Source organism: Sabethes cyaneus, chromosome 1, assembly GCF_943734655.1.
Source record: "Sabethes cyaneus chromosome 1, idSabCyanKW18_F2, whole genome shotgun sequence".
Classification (NCBI taxonomy): Eukaryota; Metazoa; Arthropoda; class Insecta; order Diptera; family Culicidae; genus Sabethes; species Sabethes cyaneus.
Window position 1 is genome coordinate 168,617,677 of NC_071353.1, and position 17,695 is coordinate 168,635,371.

General features: G+C 43.1%; 1 protein-coding gene across 1 annotated transcript in view; it reads left to right on the forward strand.

Moving 5' to 3' along the window:
• The window catches only part of LOC128732419 (uncharacterized), a 70,662-nt gene extending 53,341 nt beyond the window's left edge, over nucleotides 1–17,321 (forward strand). The window contains exons 5-6 of the mRNA XM_053825667.1: nucleotides 15,374–15,626; nucleotides 15,701–17,321. Of these exons, the coding sequence (XP_053681642.1) occupies nucleotides 15,374–15,626; nucleotides 15,701–17,247 (1,800 nt within the window). The 3' untranslated portion in view covers nucleotides 17,248–17,321. The remainder of the gene's footprint in view (nucleotides 1–15,373; nucleotides 15,627–15,700) is intronic.
• Nucleotides 17,322–17,695: the final 374 nt, after the last annotated feature.

A 17,695-nucleotide genomic window follows, 5' to 3' on the forward strand; every position in this document is an offset into this window, starting at 1 on the left:
CACTGGAGGGACAAAAACATTTTAAAATATTTGTAATGGCCTTACTAGTTGAGCCCGAATCTTACGATCCGCAAAGTATAAATGTCTGTTCAGAATTCCGAAAACTGCGGATACATTCCATTCACCAGTGTTTGCGAAGATGTTTATTCTTTGTATTAGTTCTTTAAGTTCTTATATTGCATAATATAGCTCTAAGACGTTGTACATAAAAGATCCGAAGACTGAAACAAACATTTTTTATGCTCGTATTGGATTTTATTTAACTGAATAAAAACTGTTTGCAACATTTATGTAGTCTGATTAAAGTAAAATGTTGCTAAGAAATTTTTGATCGTTTGCTATCATTAACTCATTTTTTTTAAATTATGCGACTTGGTCCGGTCTGATTTAACACCGACCATATGATATCGCGACAAGCAATCGAGTTGAGCAGTAGGATCGAGCAGTCGAGTCGAACAGTCAAGTCGTGCAATTAAAACGAGCTGTTCAGTCAAGCAGTCCGGTCGAGCAGTCGAGTCGAGTGGTCGAGTCAAGCAGGTAAATCGAGCAGTCCAGTCGAGCAGTTTAATTGAGCAGATAAGTCGAGTAGTCCAGTCAAGCAGTTGAATCGAGTAGTTTAGCGAGCACTTGAGTCTAGCAGTCGAATAGAATGGTTTAGTCAAGCAGTCGGGTCAAGCGGTTAAGTCCAGGGATACCAAACTTGCAGATTTGTCTGCAAATTCCAGATTTTTGGAATGGTCTTGCAGATCATTATACATTTGCAGATATTTACAGTTTTTATGACTTTTATTGTTTTGGTGCAGATTTTTGTTCGAAGCTCTTTAAACTTTCACAGACTTCCTAAAAAAGTGTGCAGATTTTCGCAGATTATTTTCAAACCAGAAAATTCGAGTAGCCGGCAAACTGCGCGATTTTTTCGGTTTTCGAGCTGTTCCAGACATTTTTTTAGAAAATATGGCATCTCTGGTTAAGTCGAACAGTTGAGTCGAGCAGTTGAATCGAGTAGTCTAGTCGAGTAGCTGAGTCGAGCAGTCTACTCGAGCAGTCGGGTCAAGCGGTTCAGTCAAGCAGCTAAGTCGAACAGGTGAGTCGAGCAGTTCAGTCGAGTAGTTATGTTGAGCTGTCGAATCAAACAGTTAAGTCAAGCAGTTGAGTCAAGCAGCCGATTTGAATAGTCCAATCGAGCAGTTGAGTCAAGTAGTTCATTCGACCAGTCGAGTCGAGCAGTTGAATCGAATAGTCCAGTCGAGCAGTGGAATCAAGGAGTTGAGTCGAGCGTCGAATCGAGCAGATAAATCAAGCTGTCCAATCAAGCAGTCGAATCGGACAATCCAGTCGAGCAGTTCAATCGTACAGTTAAATCGAGCAGACAGGTCGAGTAGTAAGTCAAGCAAATGTGTCAAGCAGTCGAATCGAGTAGTTAAGTCGAGCAGTCGAACCGAACAGTTCTGTCGAGCAGATCAGTTAAGCAGTCCAGTCGAGCAATCAAATCGAGCGGTCTAATCGACCTGTCCAATCGAGCAGTCTAGTCAACCCGTTGAGCAATCGAGCAGTCCAGCAGTCGACCAGAGAGGTGACTGAGAATACAACCAGAGCTGCCACAAATACAGATATTTGTGCATGCATAAATTTGAGACCCATCAATTATTTCAGTTGCTGTGATTTCTGGCTCTACTAATTTTCCTGAATTTTAAAGTACTCCATAAACTGTTTGTTATTTAAAAGATTAGATCGAGAAAATAAAATACTCCGGAGAAAACGGTAGGGAATACAATTCATTGCTACGAAAGCATGACGTCCTGTCAGGGACCTGTTTATAGTTACCGATAAGCCTCTTATCACGTCATATCAGAGACCTGGGTTTCGGTACAGACATAAGCCTCTTATATAAATAGATACTTTTCAACCAAAAGTTAGTAGTGGAATTCAATCGTGAAAAAGTTTGCTTCAATTTCAAATTGACAGTAATGCACAATTGACAAAACAAATTGAAATTAGGCGTAAATTAAATTTAAATTGGACTTGATATAAGAATGGAATTCCACTGGAAATTAGACATGAAATTGGAACTCAAATTTTACTAGAAACTGGACTTGAAATCAGAGCTTAACTTTGACTTAAAATTGGAATTAACGGACTTGAAAGTGAACATGACTTTGGGCATTAAATTAATCTTGAATTTGGATTTGAACACGAAGTTTTACCATAATATGGAATTGTCATTTTTCGTCTTACTTTCTCACACACTTTACATCTTTTCTGTTCCGTTTTTTCTCTTTCTTTCTTTGTTCCGTTTTTTTTACTTTTCTGTTGTGTTTCTTGGTTTTTGCTCTAATTTTCCTTCTTTTCTTTCCGTTTTTCCTGTTTTTCTCTCGACTTTCCTGTTTCTGTCCCATATTTTCTGTTTCATGGTTTCATTTTTCTTCGGTTCCTTGTTTTCAATCATTTTCTGATTTCTGATTTGATTTTCTTTCGTGTTCTCTGTGTTTTTTATTCTTTTTCGTTTCTTTCATTTCCTTCCTGTTCAGTTAAGTTGTTTTGAATTTTATCCCGTTTCCCTTTCATTTTCATTTTTTCTCCCCATTTTCCTCTTATTCTTTTCTTATTTCTCAATTTTCTTACTTTTTTCCCCTTTTAATTTAACCCGTGTTTTTGCCTATTTTGTTCAGTTTTTTCATCTTTTCTATTCAATTTGTCCTCCTTTTCTTTCTCATTTTTATCGTTTTTCCTTCTTTTCTTTAATTTTTCTTCTTTTCTCTTCCGTTTTTCTACTTTTTCACTTTTTTCTCCAGAAGGAGTAGAAGACGGGCTGCCTCTAGAACTATCAGTAATTCATCTGTGAATATGCTAAAAAAATTACTTATATTTTGACTGTTTGTTCGTATAGCGTTCGTTCACGAGATAAATTTTTTTTGAATTATGCAGGAAAATCGAGTTTTTCGGCCTCAGGAACAATAAAAAATCAAGAAAAATTATATCATTAAAATATTAGAAATTGACAAGCAAGAAAAAAATATTTTAAAAAAATTCCATGTTACAGAACATTAACGGGTTTCCGACACTTAAAATATAATGAATTGGTGTTAAAATCAAAGGTAATTTGAGACTTGGCAATGGACGTGACATTAGACTTGAAATTAAACTTAATGTAGGAATTCAAATGGTACTTGAAATTGAACTTGAAACTGGAACAATTTTATTGATTTTGATTCACGTTATTTCAATCTAAATTTTTTTTAAAGACAATACGGACTTGCTTATAACACTTGGTTTTCCTCCTCACAAACTCTGGCAGCTTGTGGGACGCAATCTATGCGTGCACTCTAGGGAAAAGCTTCATTCAAACGATTTCAATGCGAGATAGCTCCGCTGGCTGATTAGACGACGAACCGCTACTATTAATCACTCGCAAATAAAACTGTGTTGCATCAAAACATACCAAGGCAACCAGGCACCAGGCAAGGCAAGGCGTAATCGAGTCGCTCCCGCTGAGTCGCCCTATCGGCGATGTCGTAAAAGTTTACGACCATTTCCTCCGGGACGTACCGGCCAACCGACCGACCGACCGACGATGTCTTACTTTCGACTGACGGTTGCGCATTAATTTTCCTCCGCTCCGTACAGCTCCGATGGCGGCGCTGCCATGCTGGTGCGGTAATGGCAGTGGCGGCGGAGGCACTGGCACTGGCAGTATGTACTTAATTCACCAAATTACACCGTGGTCCTTTTTTAACGAGATTGCAGGACCCGAAAGCGAACGGCGAACGAAAAAAAAAATCAACAAGAAATATGAAATCGATCGTCCCTTTTCATTATCGCGGTAGAGCGGCACCGAACGAAGGTTGATGCGAAATCAAAAGTAAACTGTGAATCAAAAGTGGGTTTGCCGCGTGAACGCGCTGCCCGTTTCGTCAGGGAACATACTTTCCTGCGCGCGGGGCCGGAAATTAATAAGCCTGCCGATTGCGCGCCGCGCAGATTGTGCGGGGCTCCGCACCGGGGCGCAACAACGATGGTCCCTGATTACGAACGCAGCGCAGCGGAGGTCGAAACAGGGTGGGATCCCGTCGTCGTCGTTGAGCGATGCCGCGATAATTATTGGGTCCTTTTTTCGGGCTCCCCTACCGAGTCGGCCAGTGCCAGGGCCAGTGGTCCTGTGTGCAGCGCAGCTGTCGGATGATTTACGGCGAGCCGCAGCAGCAGCAGCGGTACCCGGGCGGGGCACCCGGGATGGTTATTTACATGCGCCGGTGACCTCGTTTCAGGGCGGTCGATTTATGTGCGGATTTCGGCTGACTGAGAAAACTGGCCAATTAAAGCTTCCGCGAAAATTAGCCCATCTGCCCGGCAATGGCAGAGAGGATACTTTTTGGCTGTGCCTTTTTAGGTATTGTAATATTATTGGGTGTCAACTGTGACAAACAATAACCGCTCAAGATCCCTATCGGGCGGGGAATTTAGTTTCATTCGTTGGTTGAAGCTGAAAAAAAACAACAACGATCGGACCGCATGCAGAGCGTAGAAACCAATCATTGCTTTGATCTCTAAACCCTAGCATTGTTCATTGAGGGAACCTCGCGATCGACCGAGGGAAATTTGCATCCGCAGCTCGCAACGTTCCAGCGGAGGTTCGGCCTAAACGCGCGACCCGTTCGAAAGGCACGTCCAATCGATTTGTTTGATGCTTTCGCGGTCAGCCAGCAGCGGTGTTCGACCGCGTGGTGAAAGATGATCGATATAGATTGGCCCGCGGGGTCGACCTGGGCCAAAATCCACCGTCCGTCCGTCCATCCATCCCTCCGTTCGGCCACTCGCAGTTCGAGTGAGAGGTGAATGACAGCGAGTTGGTTTTCTCTGTTTCTTCCTTCTTCACGACTACGACTGACTACTTGACCATGGTCCATGGTTTGTTTCGGAACTTTCGATTTTTTGGCACCGGGATTGGTGCGGTCCAATGGTGGCGAAGGCCAACGACCCCCAGCCGACTGGACGGGCCACTGGACGATGGATTACTGCACATTGGCTTGTTGTGTGCAGACAGACAGTTGAAGTAATTGTTACCGGTGTATTTCGCCAGTTCGGTGCGCTACGCAATGACCGAAAGATTGCTGACCGTTTTTTTTTCTCTTCTTGTGCTTCTCCCTGGAGATTTGGTACTGGTACCAGGTACCAGGCACGGAGGGGCCGGTTATCAACGCTAAGTAGTGTGCCGTTTGCTGGCATGCTGGGGCCGTGATGATGATTGTGTGGCTGTGCGATGATCTCTGGGTGCGATCTCTGGCCGATACCTCGATTGGGAGTCAATTCATTCGACTGTTGTTAATTGGTCGGCTTTCCAGCGAGTCATTACCGATGGTGCCGGCGAAGCCGTTTGTTTGCTAGTGATTAGATTTTCGCGGCTCATCGGCAGTTATTTATCACCCGCTTGAAATCGGACTTTCGCTAAGCAGTGGTTGATTCGCTTTCGTTAACCAGATCCAGCGTATTGTGTAACGCAATTTTGCATTGAATCAAATGAGCTTCCAATTAATATTAAAATGTTGTTAAATAATTTGATCTCATATGTAACACTTGGCGAGAGTTTGAATTTTCGCTGAAAAGCTTAACTGGCACTGTAAAAAAAACTGGTGCAGGCAACCAGTTCGACCTTGCCCGCCATTTCCGGAACTTTTCCGGAACATTCAGGCAGGACATGCCGATGAAAAATTCCAACCCGCGGATCTGTTAGGCGTCCGCTTTAATGCGCGGACTTAACCATCGTATTCCGTCTATCGATTAGGTTAGGCGCCTTTTTTAACCAGACGACATGAAGTCCAGCCCGCTGCATTGTCTGCTGGACAAACCTGACGGAAGAATTGACCTTCTTGGCCACATAACGAATCAAAGACCCGAAGTAATCCCTGCTACCAGCTACCAGCTATTTTTGCTACCAGCTAGCCGCTAGGTCGTTTGGGTCTCCTTGAACGATTTTACCACACGGAACAAGGTCGATTGGTCGATTCCCGACCGTTTCGTGATCCATCTATGGGACTGGCCCGGATTTTCGACGACCGCGCCTATAATTTTTTGTCGAAGCACTTCTTGCTTGGAAGCCAACTCGGTAATCACTTGACAGATGTGACGAAATTTTGCACATGTAAACATTACACGCTAATCTAGTTGAACCCAAAATTTCATCAATTTTTACACGTGAAATTCTATATGTTGTTATTGTTGTTGACTTGTTCCCTGAGAAATAAGAACTATAATGTTTTCAACGGATGTAAGTCACTGTAAGTCACTGCTGCAGTCATTTACTGTGCGTTGAACATCTGTGCTCACTGCCAAGTCCTTTATAACTGTTATGCTCTTTTGGCGAAAGAAAAGGCGTTTTAGCCTAATTTTTCGGTATAAAATTTATGTTTTCTTTTCAAAAGAAAACAGTTTTTATGTGGAATCTGATAGTTGAGGTTTTGATTACCGTAACTATAGGTATGATAACCTATTTCCTTCGTTTTCGCTAAAATCGTTAAAAAATAGATTTTATTTTTCCTAGCGGAATTTAGAGATACTAACTTTTAATTGAAAACGTTTGGCAAATAGTATCTTTCATTCTATCGAAACGTTAAGAAACAGTTATGTGCCGTAAAAAGTCACCTTGCCAAAATACCTCACATAGAAATGAAAATGAAAAAAGCACATGCCATCATGCCGTAATCAAACGCCATACAATTTACTGGAACTATTCTATAAAAACCTCAGTGATGTTTAAGAATAGACATTATGTCGAGAGAAAAAAAAAATCTCCCCGCCGTACATTGTTACGGCATTGTTTCTATCTGTGCGGCTGAATTTTTATGGTGCTGCAATTACTGCATTCAACTGCATTTGCCGAAAAGTTTGCCCGTTGTCCCTGGCTGTATGTGAGAAGGCAATCAATTCAGGTTTCACGTTTCAATTTTCGTATGGTTTGTCCTCTGTATGTCTCTATATTTGTACACAGTCAAAATTCAGCTAAATAAAAAAAAATAACTTTCATTGAAGGAGTACAAAATGCAGCTTCAGTTCAAATAAACTTTCCAGTTAGAACAGTTCACCTCTTCGATTTTTTCAAACTGCCATTTTTAACATAGCCAGGGCATAGTTTGACCGCCCATGGGCAACTCATGGTTATTGATCTAAATCAGCTGAAATAGCACATAGATAACGTAGATCATTTTCTAACTATTGGATTCTCTAACTTTTTACCTTATTGACACTAAGATTAAGTGATTTTTTGACTATTTTACTTTTTACTTTTAGGATTTTGTGACTCTTTAATTTTATGACTTTTGATAGATCAAAAAAACCTCAGCAACCACTGACTCACGCACCCAACTTTCCAGCCAGCAAACAGCAAACAAGTCGCAAAGTTTCTCTTTCATTTAAGTTTTGATTTCTTGGCTGCTCTAAATTTGAGTATTTAAGTATTTTGGACTTTTTGACGTATGACTACGTCTTACTTTAAAGGGGTGGCATGCTACGAAAACAAAAACGACCGTCAATTCTGTATGGATATTGCTGGATTATATACCAATTGATTCACAAATTGATTCCTCCCCACTTTAGGAGGGGGGGCTCCAATACAAATGAAAAACAAATTTTTTCATAACTCGAGAACTAATCAACCAAATGGAATCAAATTTGGCATGTGGGAGGTGGTTTTGGATGCAGGAATTTTTTTTATGATGGTTTTAGTCGCCTTACCTCTGTGGTAGGGGGATAAGGACTCTCATACAAATAAAACAGAAATCTTTGCGCACCGCCATCCGGGGTGAGATTGTGCCAAAAACCAAAAATGTTTATTTGTGAAAATTTATTATATCTAGAGAAACTGGTGACCTAAATTCCAAGTGATGATGTAGATAACATATTTTTTCATAACTTAGAATGGAACACAGATAATATTAGCAAACTATTTAGCCTAAACAGGGTTTCAAAGTTTGCGATCAATAATACTCGGAAATAACGCTTGTAAAAAATGTCCCCCATAAACCAACCCAAACAAGAAATCGCATCAACTTGCTATTTTGAAGGTATATAAACTAATCATTTACAATGTATTGAAAGGTTATTACGCGTTGGATAAGTTTTGATTACGAAAATAGTATTTTTCGAAACTTTGTACTTTTCGAGCTTCACGGGGGTGAGATTGTGCCAAGCCATAATGATCGATCCAATTTGTGGATTTCACACACACAACAAAAATACGTCAGTATACACCAGTACACTCACATTCCTTATTATTGAGCACAATATTTTGACAGATTAGAGTGCATCATCCATTTTCGAGCAAACAGCATCATAGGTCTGCTAAATAATTTAAACTAATTTTTACTTTTCTGGAAACTTCTTACGAGCTATTGAACTTTTAAGGTTTAAGGTCAAATTTTCGTGAACCTTTCGTGATTTTTTGATACCAGTTTGCTGATTTTGTGTTCAACTTTGGTTGTTTTGTTGGCTTTTAGCCGATTTATTGTCGATTTTTGTTGATTTATTGTTTTTTTTAATCTATATTAGAGAGGTTTTCAGCCTGTGGCTGGTTCGCCTCTTTGTAAAAAGCAAAGAAATACAATTTTGTTTCTGCCAAAGCATTCAATTCAAATTTGGTCGAATAAGCTGCAGTCTTTCAGGAACAATATTATCGTCGTTTCTGCCACAGGATCGTCGCTCAGTGCCTCCCTTACGCTTGATGGGATGTTGTAGGTGCGTCGTGGTCCCTCGAAATCCGGACAGAACATAATTATGTGTTCCACAGTTTATGTGACGTTGCATATCGAGCAGGTTTTCCTGAATTCTCCGGTGCCTGTTAGATTGTGCGTTATTCCTGTGTGTCCAGTTCTTAGCCTTGATAATACTTTTCTTTCTTTTCAGTTCTTTTTTTCAGTCCAGGCGATAGTTGCGTTTTTTATTTTTCGTAAGCAAATATCTTCACAACCGCGCCATCTTTCTTCCCATGCTTGTCTCATTTTGCTTTCCAACCACTTTTTGACGTCTATGTAGGCCACTTTTTTGGTGTACAAAATTCCTTTTCGCCCGAGTCCGGCGAGTCTATCAGCAGCTTCGTTGCCAGGGATGTCACAGTGCCCTGGAACCCAGATGAAAATTGTGTCTGCTCTGGTGTCCTTCTGTGTTGCCTGAATCCACGGGTGGCGAGCTGTTTGCGATTCGAGTGCCTGAATTGCGCTGAGCTAATAACGCGAATAACTGCGATTGGTTGATCAGACGGAGATGTTGCTGCTCTGTATATTCCTGCTGCCTCAGCTGAGAAGACCGAGGTGATGTTCGGAAGACGGTGGAATTGGTCTATTAGATCTTCGTGGACGCCGAAACCGACACGTTCGTATGCCTTTGAGCCGTCAGTATATCGGTGTGTATGATTGAGGTACTTCTCACGTAAAAGTTCCGCTGCAGCCATTTTGATGCTTTCAGGGTTGCGATTCCGACGCATTTCATGCTGTAGACTACAGTCAGTGCGTAATGGGTGGAGAGCCCAGCCCCTGTCACCGGTCCAGCCCCGTTGTCTGTCGTAATGATTGGTTTGCATGGGTAAGGAGGTGTAGCCTTCGGTCTTTTGGTTTGGTTTTCTCAGCGTGTCCTGCGGCTCGTTTTGCGATGGTAAGGCTTACCAGAAAATCGAAAGGTAGTGTTCCCAGTTTGGCGTGGGTTGACAATGTTGGAGTGGAGGGGAGTAAGTTGGATATGATCCTCCTAGAATGATTATAGGTAGGACCAAGTGTGCGGACAAGTTCGGTATCAGCGCTGCAGGTCAGTTCAATGCCGTATAGTAGCCTGGAGTCTAGTATTGCTTTTGCTACTTTCAGTCTCGTTTGCCTACTGCTGTTCGTTCTGCGCCCCGATATCGCTCTGAGAAGATTTATGGTGGTTTTGCAGCGTTGCTTCACCTGTGCAAAATGTTGTTGAAACGACAGCTTCCTGTCCAATAAGATGCCCAGGACTCGCATCGTTTTTTGATGCTTAAATGATTTATTGTTAACTTTTGGCTTTTTATCGACAATCTGTTATATTTTTATTACCTTTTTGTCAATTTTCGTAAACTATTTGCTGATTTTGCAATAAATTTTGCTGACCTTTTGCTAGTTTACTGTGGTCTTTTATTTAAGTTTTATAACTTTTGATTTTTTCTCTTCAGCTTTTTGACTTTTTAGGTATTGTTGATTTTTTACTAACTTCTCGTTGACTTTTTGTTGTTTTTTTTATTGACTCTTTTCGATTTTTGGATGATTTTTTGTTACAGTTTCCGGTCTTTCCCCTGCATTCTAAAAAAGTTTTCATTACTTTCCCCTACCGTACCTCCCTTCATCAATTATAGAACAACCATTTCAAAAAATATTGACTTTCCATTGATTTTTTTATCGAATTTTTGTTAACTTTATGCTAACTTCTTGATGACTCTTTAATGGATTTTTATTGACTTTTTGTAGATCTTATGTTGATTTTCTTTTTCGATCTCGCTAATCCTTTGTTGGCATTTTTGTCAAGTTTTTTCTCATCTTTTGTTAAAGTTTTGACTTTTCGACTTTGGCTATTTGTCGATTTTTCTATATATTATTTTTTATTGATTTTTAATCAACGTTTTGCTGACTTTTTGTTGGCTTTTGGCTTTTGATGAATTTTGTTAACTTTTACGTTTAGAATTTTTGACTTTTGGTCTTTGGTTGTTAACATTTTGACAACTTTCTGTTCAGTTTTTGTTGGTTTTCCGTTGATTTTTTATTGACTTTTTGTTAACTTTTTACGAACCTTTTGTTGAGTCTTTGAATGTGTCATCCCACAGCTCCGTACACCTGTCGAGATGTGTACCGGTCCGGAGATGGCGACCATCCTGAATTCCATCCTTTCACGGGCACCCTCACAGGGCTCCTTTTCAAGCTGAGTGCTGCTCCATCGTTACTTGTTCGCCGATCGTCTCTCCAGTTTCGTTGCAGCTGCACCATAATCGGATGACAGTATACTAAATGTTCTCCTCCTGACACATTTCGTAGGCACCGTCCTAAATATGTCCGCAAATGCTTGAATTGCGCTTTTCAGGGCTACACTAGGAATTCCACCGGGGCTGACGCCTTTAAGCTTAGGTTTACTGCTAGCGCTACAAGTTCCTCGTTGAAGACCTGTATAGTCTCAGTGGCTTCGCCTGTCGTTCTTCAGGAAAAGTTTCTCTACGATGGCCTTCATGTTCACCTGGGTATATGTCCATTTTTATCACAGATCCTTCAACCTTTGCCATTACAATATGGTGCGCCTCGCCCCAGAGATTGTCATCAGCGTCACGGCGCAGCTCTTTTTTCGCTTTCGCACTTTGACCTCCCTTTTTTGTGCGCCCCTTGCTGCTTGGATCACCAACCTACACTCTTCTTGGTCTGCCGCAGTTTTACCGGCCTTCTTCCGATGAGCTTCACCGTAACTGCGTCTAACATTTGAAGGAATTGCCTCCTGGTCCACCTAGGAGGCACATAACAACTGCATAGGTAGATCCCGTCAATTTTGGCTATCACGAAACCATCAGACGCGTTGGAAATCACCTCCTGGATGGCGTGTATGGCAGTTATTGTTCTGCTACCCGTAACCCAGTTGTCGTTGGCGGATGGGACTCTATACGGTCGCAATGGTTGAAATTGATTTGGATTACCTCCAGCAATGCTGGCCAGCCAACACCGGCTTGTACGCCTGGTAATTGAAACCTCCCGTCATATGGTTGTTACCATTCTCTTGTCTAAAGAGCAGACACCTTGGTTGCTTCCTGTAGTATCTTGCAATTTTGTCGCATTTCCAGCACAGATCAGATCTGTCAGGACCTTTGCAGTTCCTTGCTAGATGACCAAAGCACACGCATTAAAAACATCTCTCAATTTACCTCGTAACCCGAAGAGCGGCTCTCAGGAAACACACTGACCACCTGGCTCTACTCTGCCAACTTCCAGTAGTGTTGACCACTACCATCGACATAATTAACGCAATAAAAACTAACTCAAAGGCACAAACAACCTTCAAAAAAATGTGTATTTTATCATACTGAATAACTTCGGAGAACAGTTGAAAGCAATAAATTAATTGGATGCGGAGCTATTGTACAGAATTGAATTTTAGGTGTACTTTTTAAATAAATCATTATATCTCGCAACTAGCAAAAGATTGATAGTTACTATATTCAGCAGTTGCTCATTTTAGAGTAGTCTATAATTTTTCTGAATAAAAAATTTTTTTTGGACGAATTCAAAAAAACAAAACTTTGTATCACCCTGATAGATGAATATGAGATTGCCTTGATAGTTTGAAAAGATGCGATAAACTTCTCCAAAGACACCATCGTTGAAAAATTACGATTTTTACGCAACAGCAAAAGCGTGTTTTTGTAGATCTAGGAGAGAATCAGGCAAAACGAACCGATTGTGAATTCATCACGCTACTAAATCGATGACAAACAACTCTCCTGATGTCTTTCGAGTAAACTGGTACTACTCGCGTTTATCCCCCTGTCTTTGAATTAGTTTTAATGGCTCTAATTAGGTTTTACTATGTATTTCAATTGGACAAAATGGACTCTACCTGCATTTCGCACAGTATGGAATGGATGGAATTTGATTTTCTGATGTTTTGACAAAATTTGGAAGCTATTAGAGTTCGTTTCACGGGCGGCAAATAAGTTTTTATACTGTTTAATTAGCTTTTATCATGGTTTTTAGGGAAAATAGGACAAAATGGACCACTTCCCGAAGTCTGCGCAGGATGAAACCGCCACCAATCGATTGTCAGCATTTTTTTGCATAAGAATAGGTATCTTGTAAAATCCCAAACCAGCGGCTTCTAATACTTGGAATTACGAGCTCGTTTTTGCCCATTGTGCATTGCTTGAATCTAGCCTGTTGTAGTGTGGACGATTCCGTTTTAAAAGAGAGCCGTAATAATTAAAACGAAGGACGTGATAATCTAAACCTGCTTCAGTATCAAGGAAAGAACAAAGTGCCGTTTTCTGTTATCTGACTGATTTCTCAATTAACGTCACTACACAGTGCAGTGCAGTTTCCGTAGATTTGCCATGTGGGTATGTATGTTGATTTCCATGGAACGGAGAGCTCTTTAAAATCTCGTTGCAGATATAATAATTATCTGGGATTTTCTTCATCAACTTAAGAAGCATTGATGTTAGACTTATTGATCTGAAAGCCAATTCGGTCGAAGCCTCCGTAAACAATCGGCGTGCAGGCTGAGCCGAGTCGTTTGACACATTATGTAAAGACCCCAGAGCAGCGAGGCCTAATTTCATCGATTTTTTTTATTACTTTACGCTTTGCATTTAAATAAAAGAGAACAAAAAACAATGGATTTGTCGGCCTAAACGCCGGCTCTGACTCAAAGTATCCGTCACTTGGAACGTAACTTCTTTAAACTGGTTGCAAAACCTTCGGGTGGGACGTCGCTAATGACAAAGCACTTCTTATTATCGTCTGCTAGAAACTTTCTGATGATTTGTCGTCATTACCGATACTTGTGTAATTTTATCGTAGGCCGATAAGGGGGTTTCATCCAAATGTTCCAAAGTCCATAACTATTTGGACTGTTCTTTCAAGCCAACCATCCATCTTCTCGACACCTCCGATAGTCTCTGGATCAGAAGCGCTCATTTCCAACATCTCCTTTCCTAACACTAGTCGCTCTTTCAGCTTCCTATCGCACCTACATCTGAGTATCGTCATAGTTTTGGAGTCGCGCCCAATCGACTATTCTGCAGGTTTTGGAGTTGTACTATACGACTGTTATCAACTTGCCAGCACTGTGGTTCATATCTCCTCATTGCCAGGAGAATCACTTTTATTCTTCCGGGAACGATTCCCAGCACACGCCACGCTACCGGATGACATTCCGAAAATAAAACGGAAAATTTACCGAGTTAAGGATTGCAAAACGTCCAACAACTTGAACAAACTATTTATTTTAGTTGGCTAAGAATACTTGACAGCTCTCAAGGCTTGTCGACTTTACCACTAAATGACAGTGCAGCCTATAGTTACTTTCTATATAGAGTTCGGCGGATAGAAAACCAGGCAAATTGGCATCTCCGGTTTTTGGAATTAAATTTAGCACCACATTTAGTCACGTGCACTTAATGATTTGACATAATTACAATTACAGTCTACTGTTTTTAGTTTGATCAGTTTTTCTAAACCCACTAATTCGCTACAATAAACTGACAGTTTACTCCCTATTCAGCTTCAAGTGGTTAACTTAATTTTCAACGTTATGAATGGAAGAAAAACATTCACCACGTGCAAAATAAGTTAAGGCCTACCTGCAATGTTTACACCGACAAATTACATTAACTTAAGCGCAATTTATGTTTATACTCTAATTTTTATGAGCTAACCTCACACATTATATCTTTAAGTCGTGAATTAGCTGAAATTATTGCAGTAACTGTCAGTTTTGGCTGACCTACGAATCCAACGTCTACTGTGATGTAAAATTCCACCACCAATAAATAACTGGTAACCATCGAAACACAGCGCGGTGCATGAAAGTAACTTTCGAGAATTATGAAAGGAAAATTCGTTCACTTATCGAGCCACAGTAAACGATATCCCATTCAATCATTGCGCGAACCCTGTCATTACGTGCGTCCCCGACGAACCTGTCGAGCACCGACGGTGGGAGGGGGTTCGGAATTTAAAATCTTCCCTTCCAGTGAACCAGTACATCACCGAGCCGACCGGCACCGGATCGGCCGACAAGTTCACTTTCACGCACCGCGCACCGACTGCGTTGCGTAGGGTCGACTGATAGCACCGCGGCCACTATCGATGCACCGCGCAGTCTGCTGCCCTTCACAACTGGTCCACGCCACAGACAGACGGACAGGTACATGCCTCTTACAGAGCGGCATGACATGTGTGTCGTCTGGCATGCGAGCCCCGATCCCGAAGGGACAGGTTCGGGGGGATGACGGCCAGGGGGGTAAAAATGGCAAAAATTGGAAAGCGCATCACACGAGACCGACCGATCGAACGTATGTCACTCACTCACTCCTGTGTTGTGTTGTGCTGCTGCGTGCGGTCAAACAAAAATGTGCAATCTGCTGCTGCTGCTGAATGCAGAAGGAGAATGAAAGGTAGAAAAAAAAAACCAACCTACCAGTAAACAGGCACCTGACAGATCTCACTTTTAGCCATTTTTATAGAAATTAGAAAACGATTGCGATCCGCCGCGGTGCGGCGATCGCGACGATCTTGCGACTTGCCGCTGGAAAGTGACGAAATTTCACTTTCCCGTTTGTACCCGTCGACTAATTGATCTGTTTTTTTTTCTTCTTCTTTCTCCCTTCTGAACGGCTACGGAACAGATCACGGTGGCTGACGATACGGTGGAGGTGGTCAAATCAATAAGTCCCGGCGAGGAAGCGGAGAAGCGTGAAAACGACTCGGATCAGGTGGCACTGGAGTCCGTCGATGCGGACCATCAGGGTGCGTCGTCGGTGCATCCCTTTCCGCAGCACATTCCTCTCTCGATAGGTCACGGGCCGGGGCCCCAGCAGCATGGTGGTCCGCCGCCGGTCGGACCTCATGGGCCACACATAGGACACGGACCGAGCAGAGGTGAGTTCCGTGCGTAAAACTCTAATTGTGAATTCTATCTTTCGGTTTCCACTTCTCCCGTTCCATTGCAGGAGCCCCACATGGACTGGGCCAACCGTTTGGTCCGCCACCACCGCCACCCTTGCCGGCTGCTCATGCCTATCACGGTCCACCGCCACCGCCGCCGCCACCGAAGCTGCAAGCCACCGATCTGGGGCCGGACAAGCTCTACGGTGCTCCCCCGCTTGCCGGGAACGACCTGTGGTCCTCGCCACTGCAGGATATGCCCAAAATCGTTTCACTGGACGTGAAATGCGAGAAACAGGGCATGAAAGTGTTTGTCCAGTTCGACAAACCCTTCTTCGGAATCATCTTCTCCAAGGGGCACTACAGCAATATCAATTGTGTCCATCTGCCGGCTGGATTGGGTAAGACGTCTGCGACGTTCGATATCGGAATTCATCAGTGTGGAACGGCTGGGAATACGGATAATGCGCTGTATAATGGATACTCGGGAACGGAGTCCGGTGCTGGGTCGTACTTTGAGAATATTATTGTGCTGCAGTACGATCCGCAGGTGCAGGAGGTTTGGGATCAAGCGCGGAAGCTGAGATGTACGTGGCACGATCAGTACGAGAAGAGTGTGACGTTCCGCCCGTTCCCGGTGGATATGTTGGATGTGATTCGGGCTGACTTTGCTGGGGATAATGTTGGCTGTTGGATGCAGATTCAAGTTGGTAAAGGACCGTGGGCTTCCGAGGTTTCCGGATTGGTGAAGATCGGACAAACGATGACCATGGTGCTGGCGATCAAGGATGATGATAGCAAGTTCGATATGTTGGTCAGGAATTGTATGGCTCACGATGGTAAGCGTGCTCCGATTCAGTTGGTCGATCAACGAGGTTGCGTAACGCGGCCGAAGCTGATGTCTCGCTTCACGAAAATCAAGAACTTCGGAGCCAGTGCTTCCGTACTGTCCTACGCGCACTTCCAGGCGTTTAAATTCCCCGACTCCATGGAGGTTCACTTCCAGTGTACGATTCAAATCTGTCGCTACCAATGTCCGGAACAGTGTACCGATCCAGGAGTGCTGGACGTCCACCACCTATCCGGTGGTCCGGAACATCAACAGTACGGTCCACCGCCACCGCCTCCACCACCGTCCTCACTGGATGCTCACGTGTACGCCAATCGCAAGCGAGATGACCGACGAATCCGTAGAACTCGTGAAGCCGGCGAAGCCGGCGTGGAACAAAAGGAAGATGTCGGCATGAAGCGAATCATCCGCGTCGTTGCACCCGGCGATTTAACCTTCCCGATCGGCAGCCAAAACAGTACCAACGATTCCACCATGATCTTCCCGGCCCGGGAAGAGGGCCTGATCTGCATGACTACTCCCGGTTTCACCGTTACGATTGTGGTGCTCCTATCGATCCTGATCGCGTCCTGCCTGACGTCGGCCTTCCTCTGCATACGGCTGAAGCCGTTCTCGCTAACTTCGCGGAAAGAACGTGCCGTCGCCTTCACCAATCCGCGCCTAACGCCGTCGACGGCTTCGATCGTGTCCAGCGGGCCCAGTTCGCTGGTCAGCGGCACGCTCAAGTCCACCAAATCGCTCAAGTCGAGAAACTTCTACTCGTAATCGTGACCAAAAGAAGCAGAAGCAGAAGACTGCTGGCAACAGATGGGGACAGATGAAACGAGTGAAAAGCCGAGTCTCACGCCCAAGTAGCTAGCACACACACAAAAAAACAATAGCCAGGTACAAGTACAAGGTTCTCAGCGTTGAACACAACCCAAACCTCCTCGATCCATCCATCCATCCATCCGTCCATCGATCCACCCAGCACCGAACTGACAGTCACCCTCTCTCTCTGACTCGTTATCTCTTATTCGAAACAGTCCAACAGAGAGAAGCGCAATCCGCAACGGAACTAGGTAGAGAGTAAACAAAACAGGAAGCCGAAATTATTTATTTATATGTTAAGGTTAAGTGTCAATTAGTCAATCCGGTCGTTCGAAAGGCTGTCTAATACTGTTGTTAGAAAGTGACAGCCAAACTCTGTTAAGTTTTTGTTTGGACCCCCACT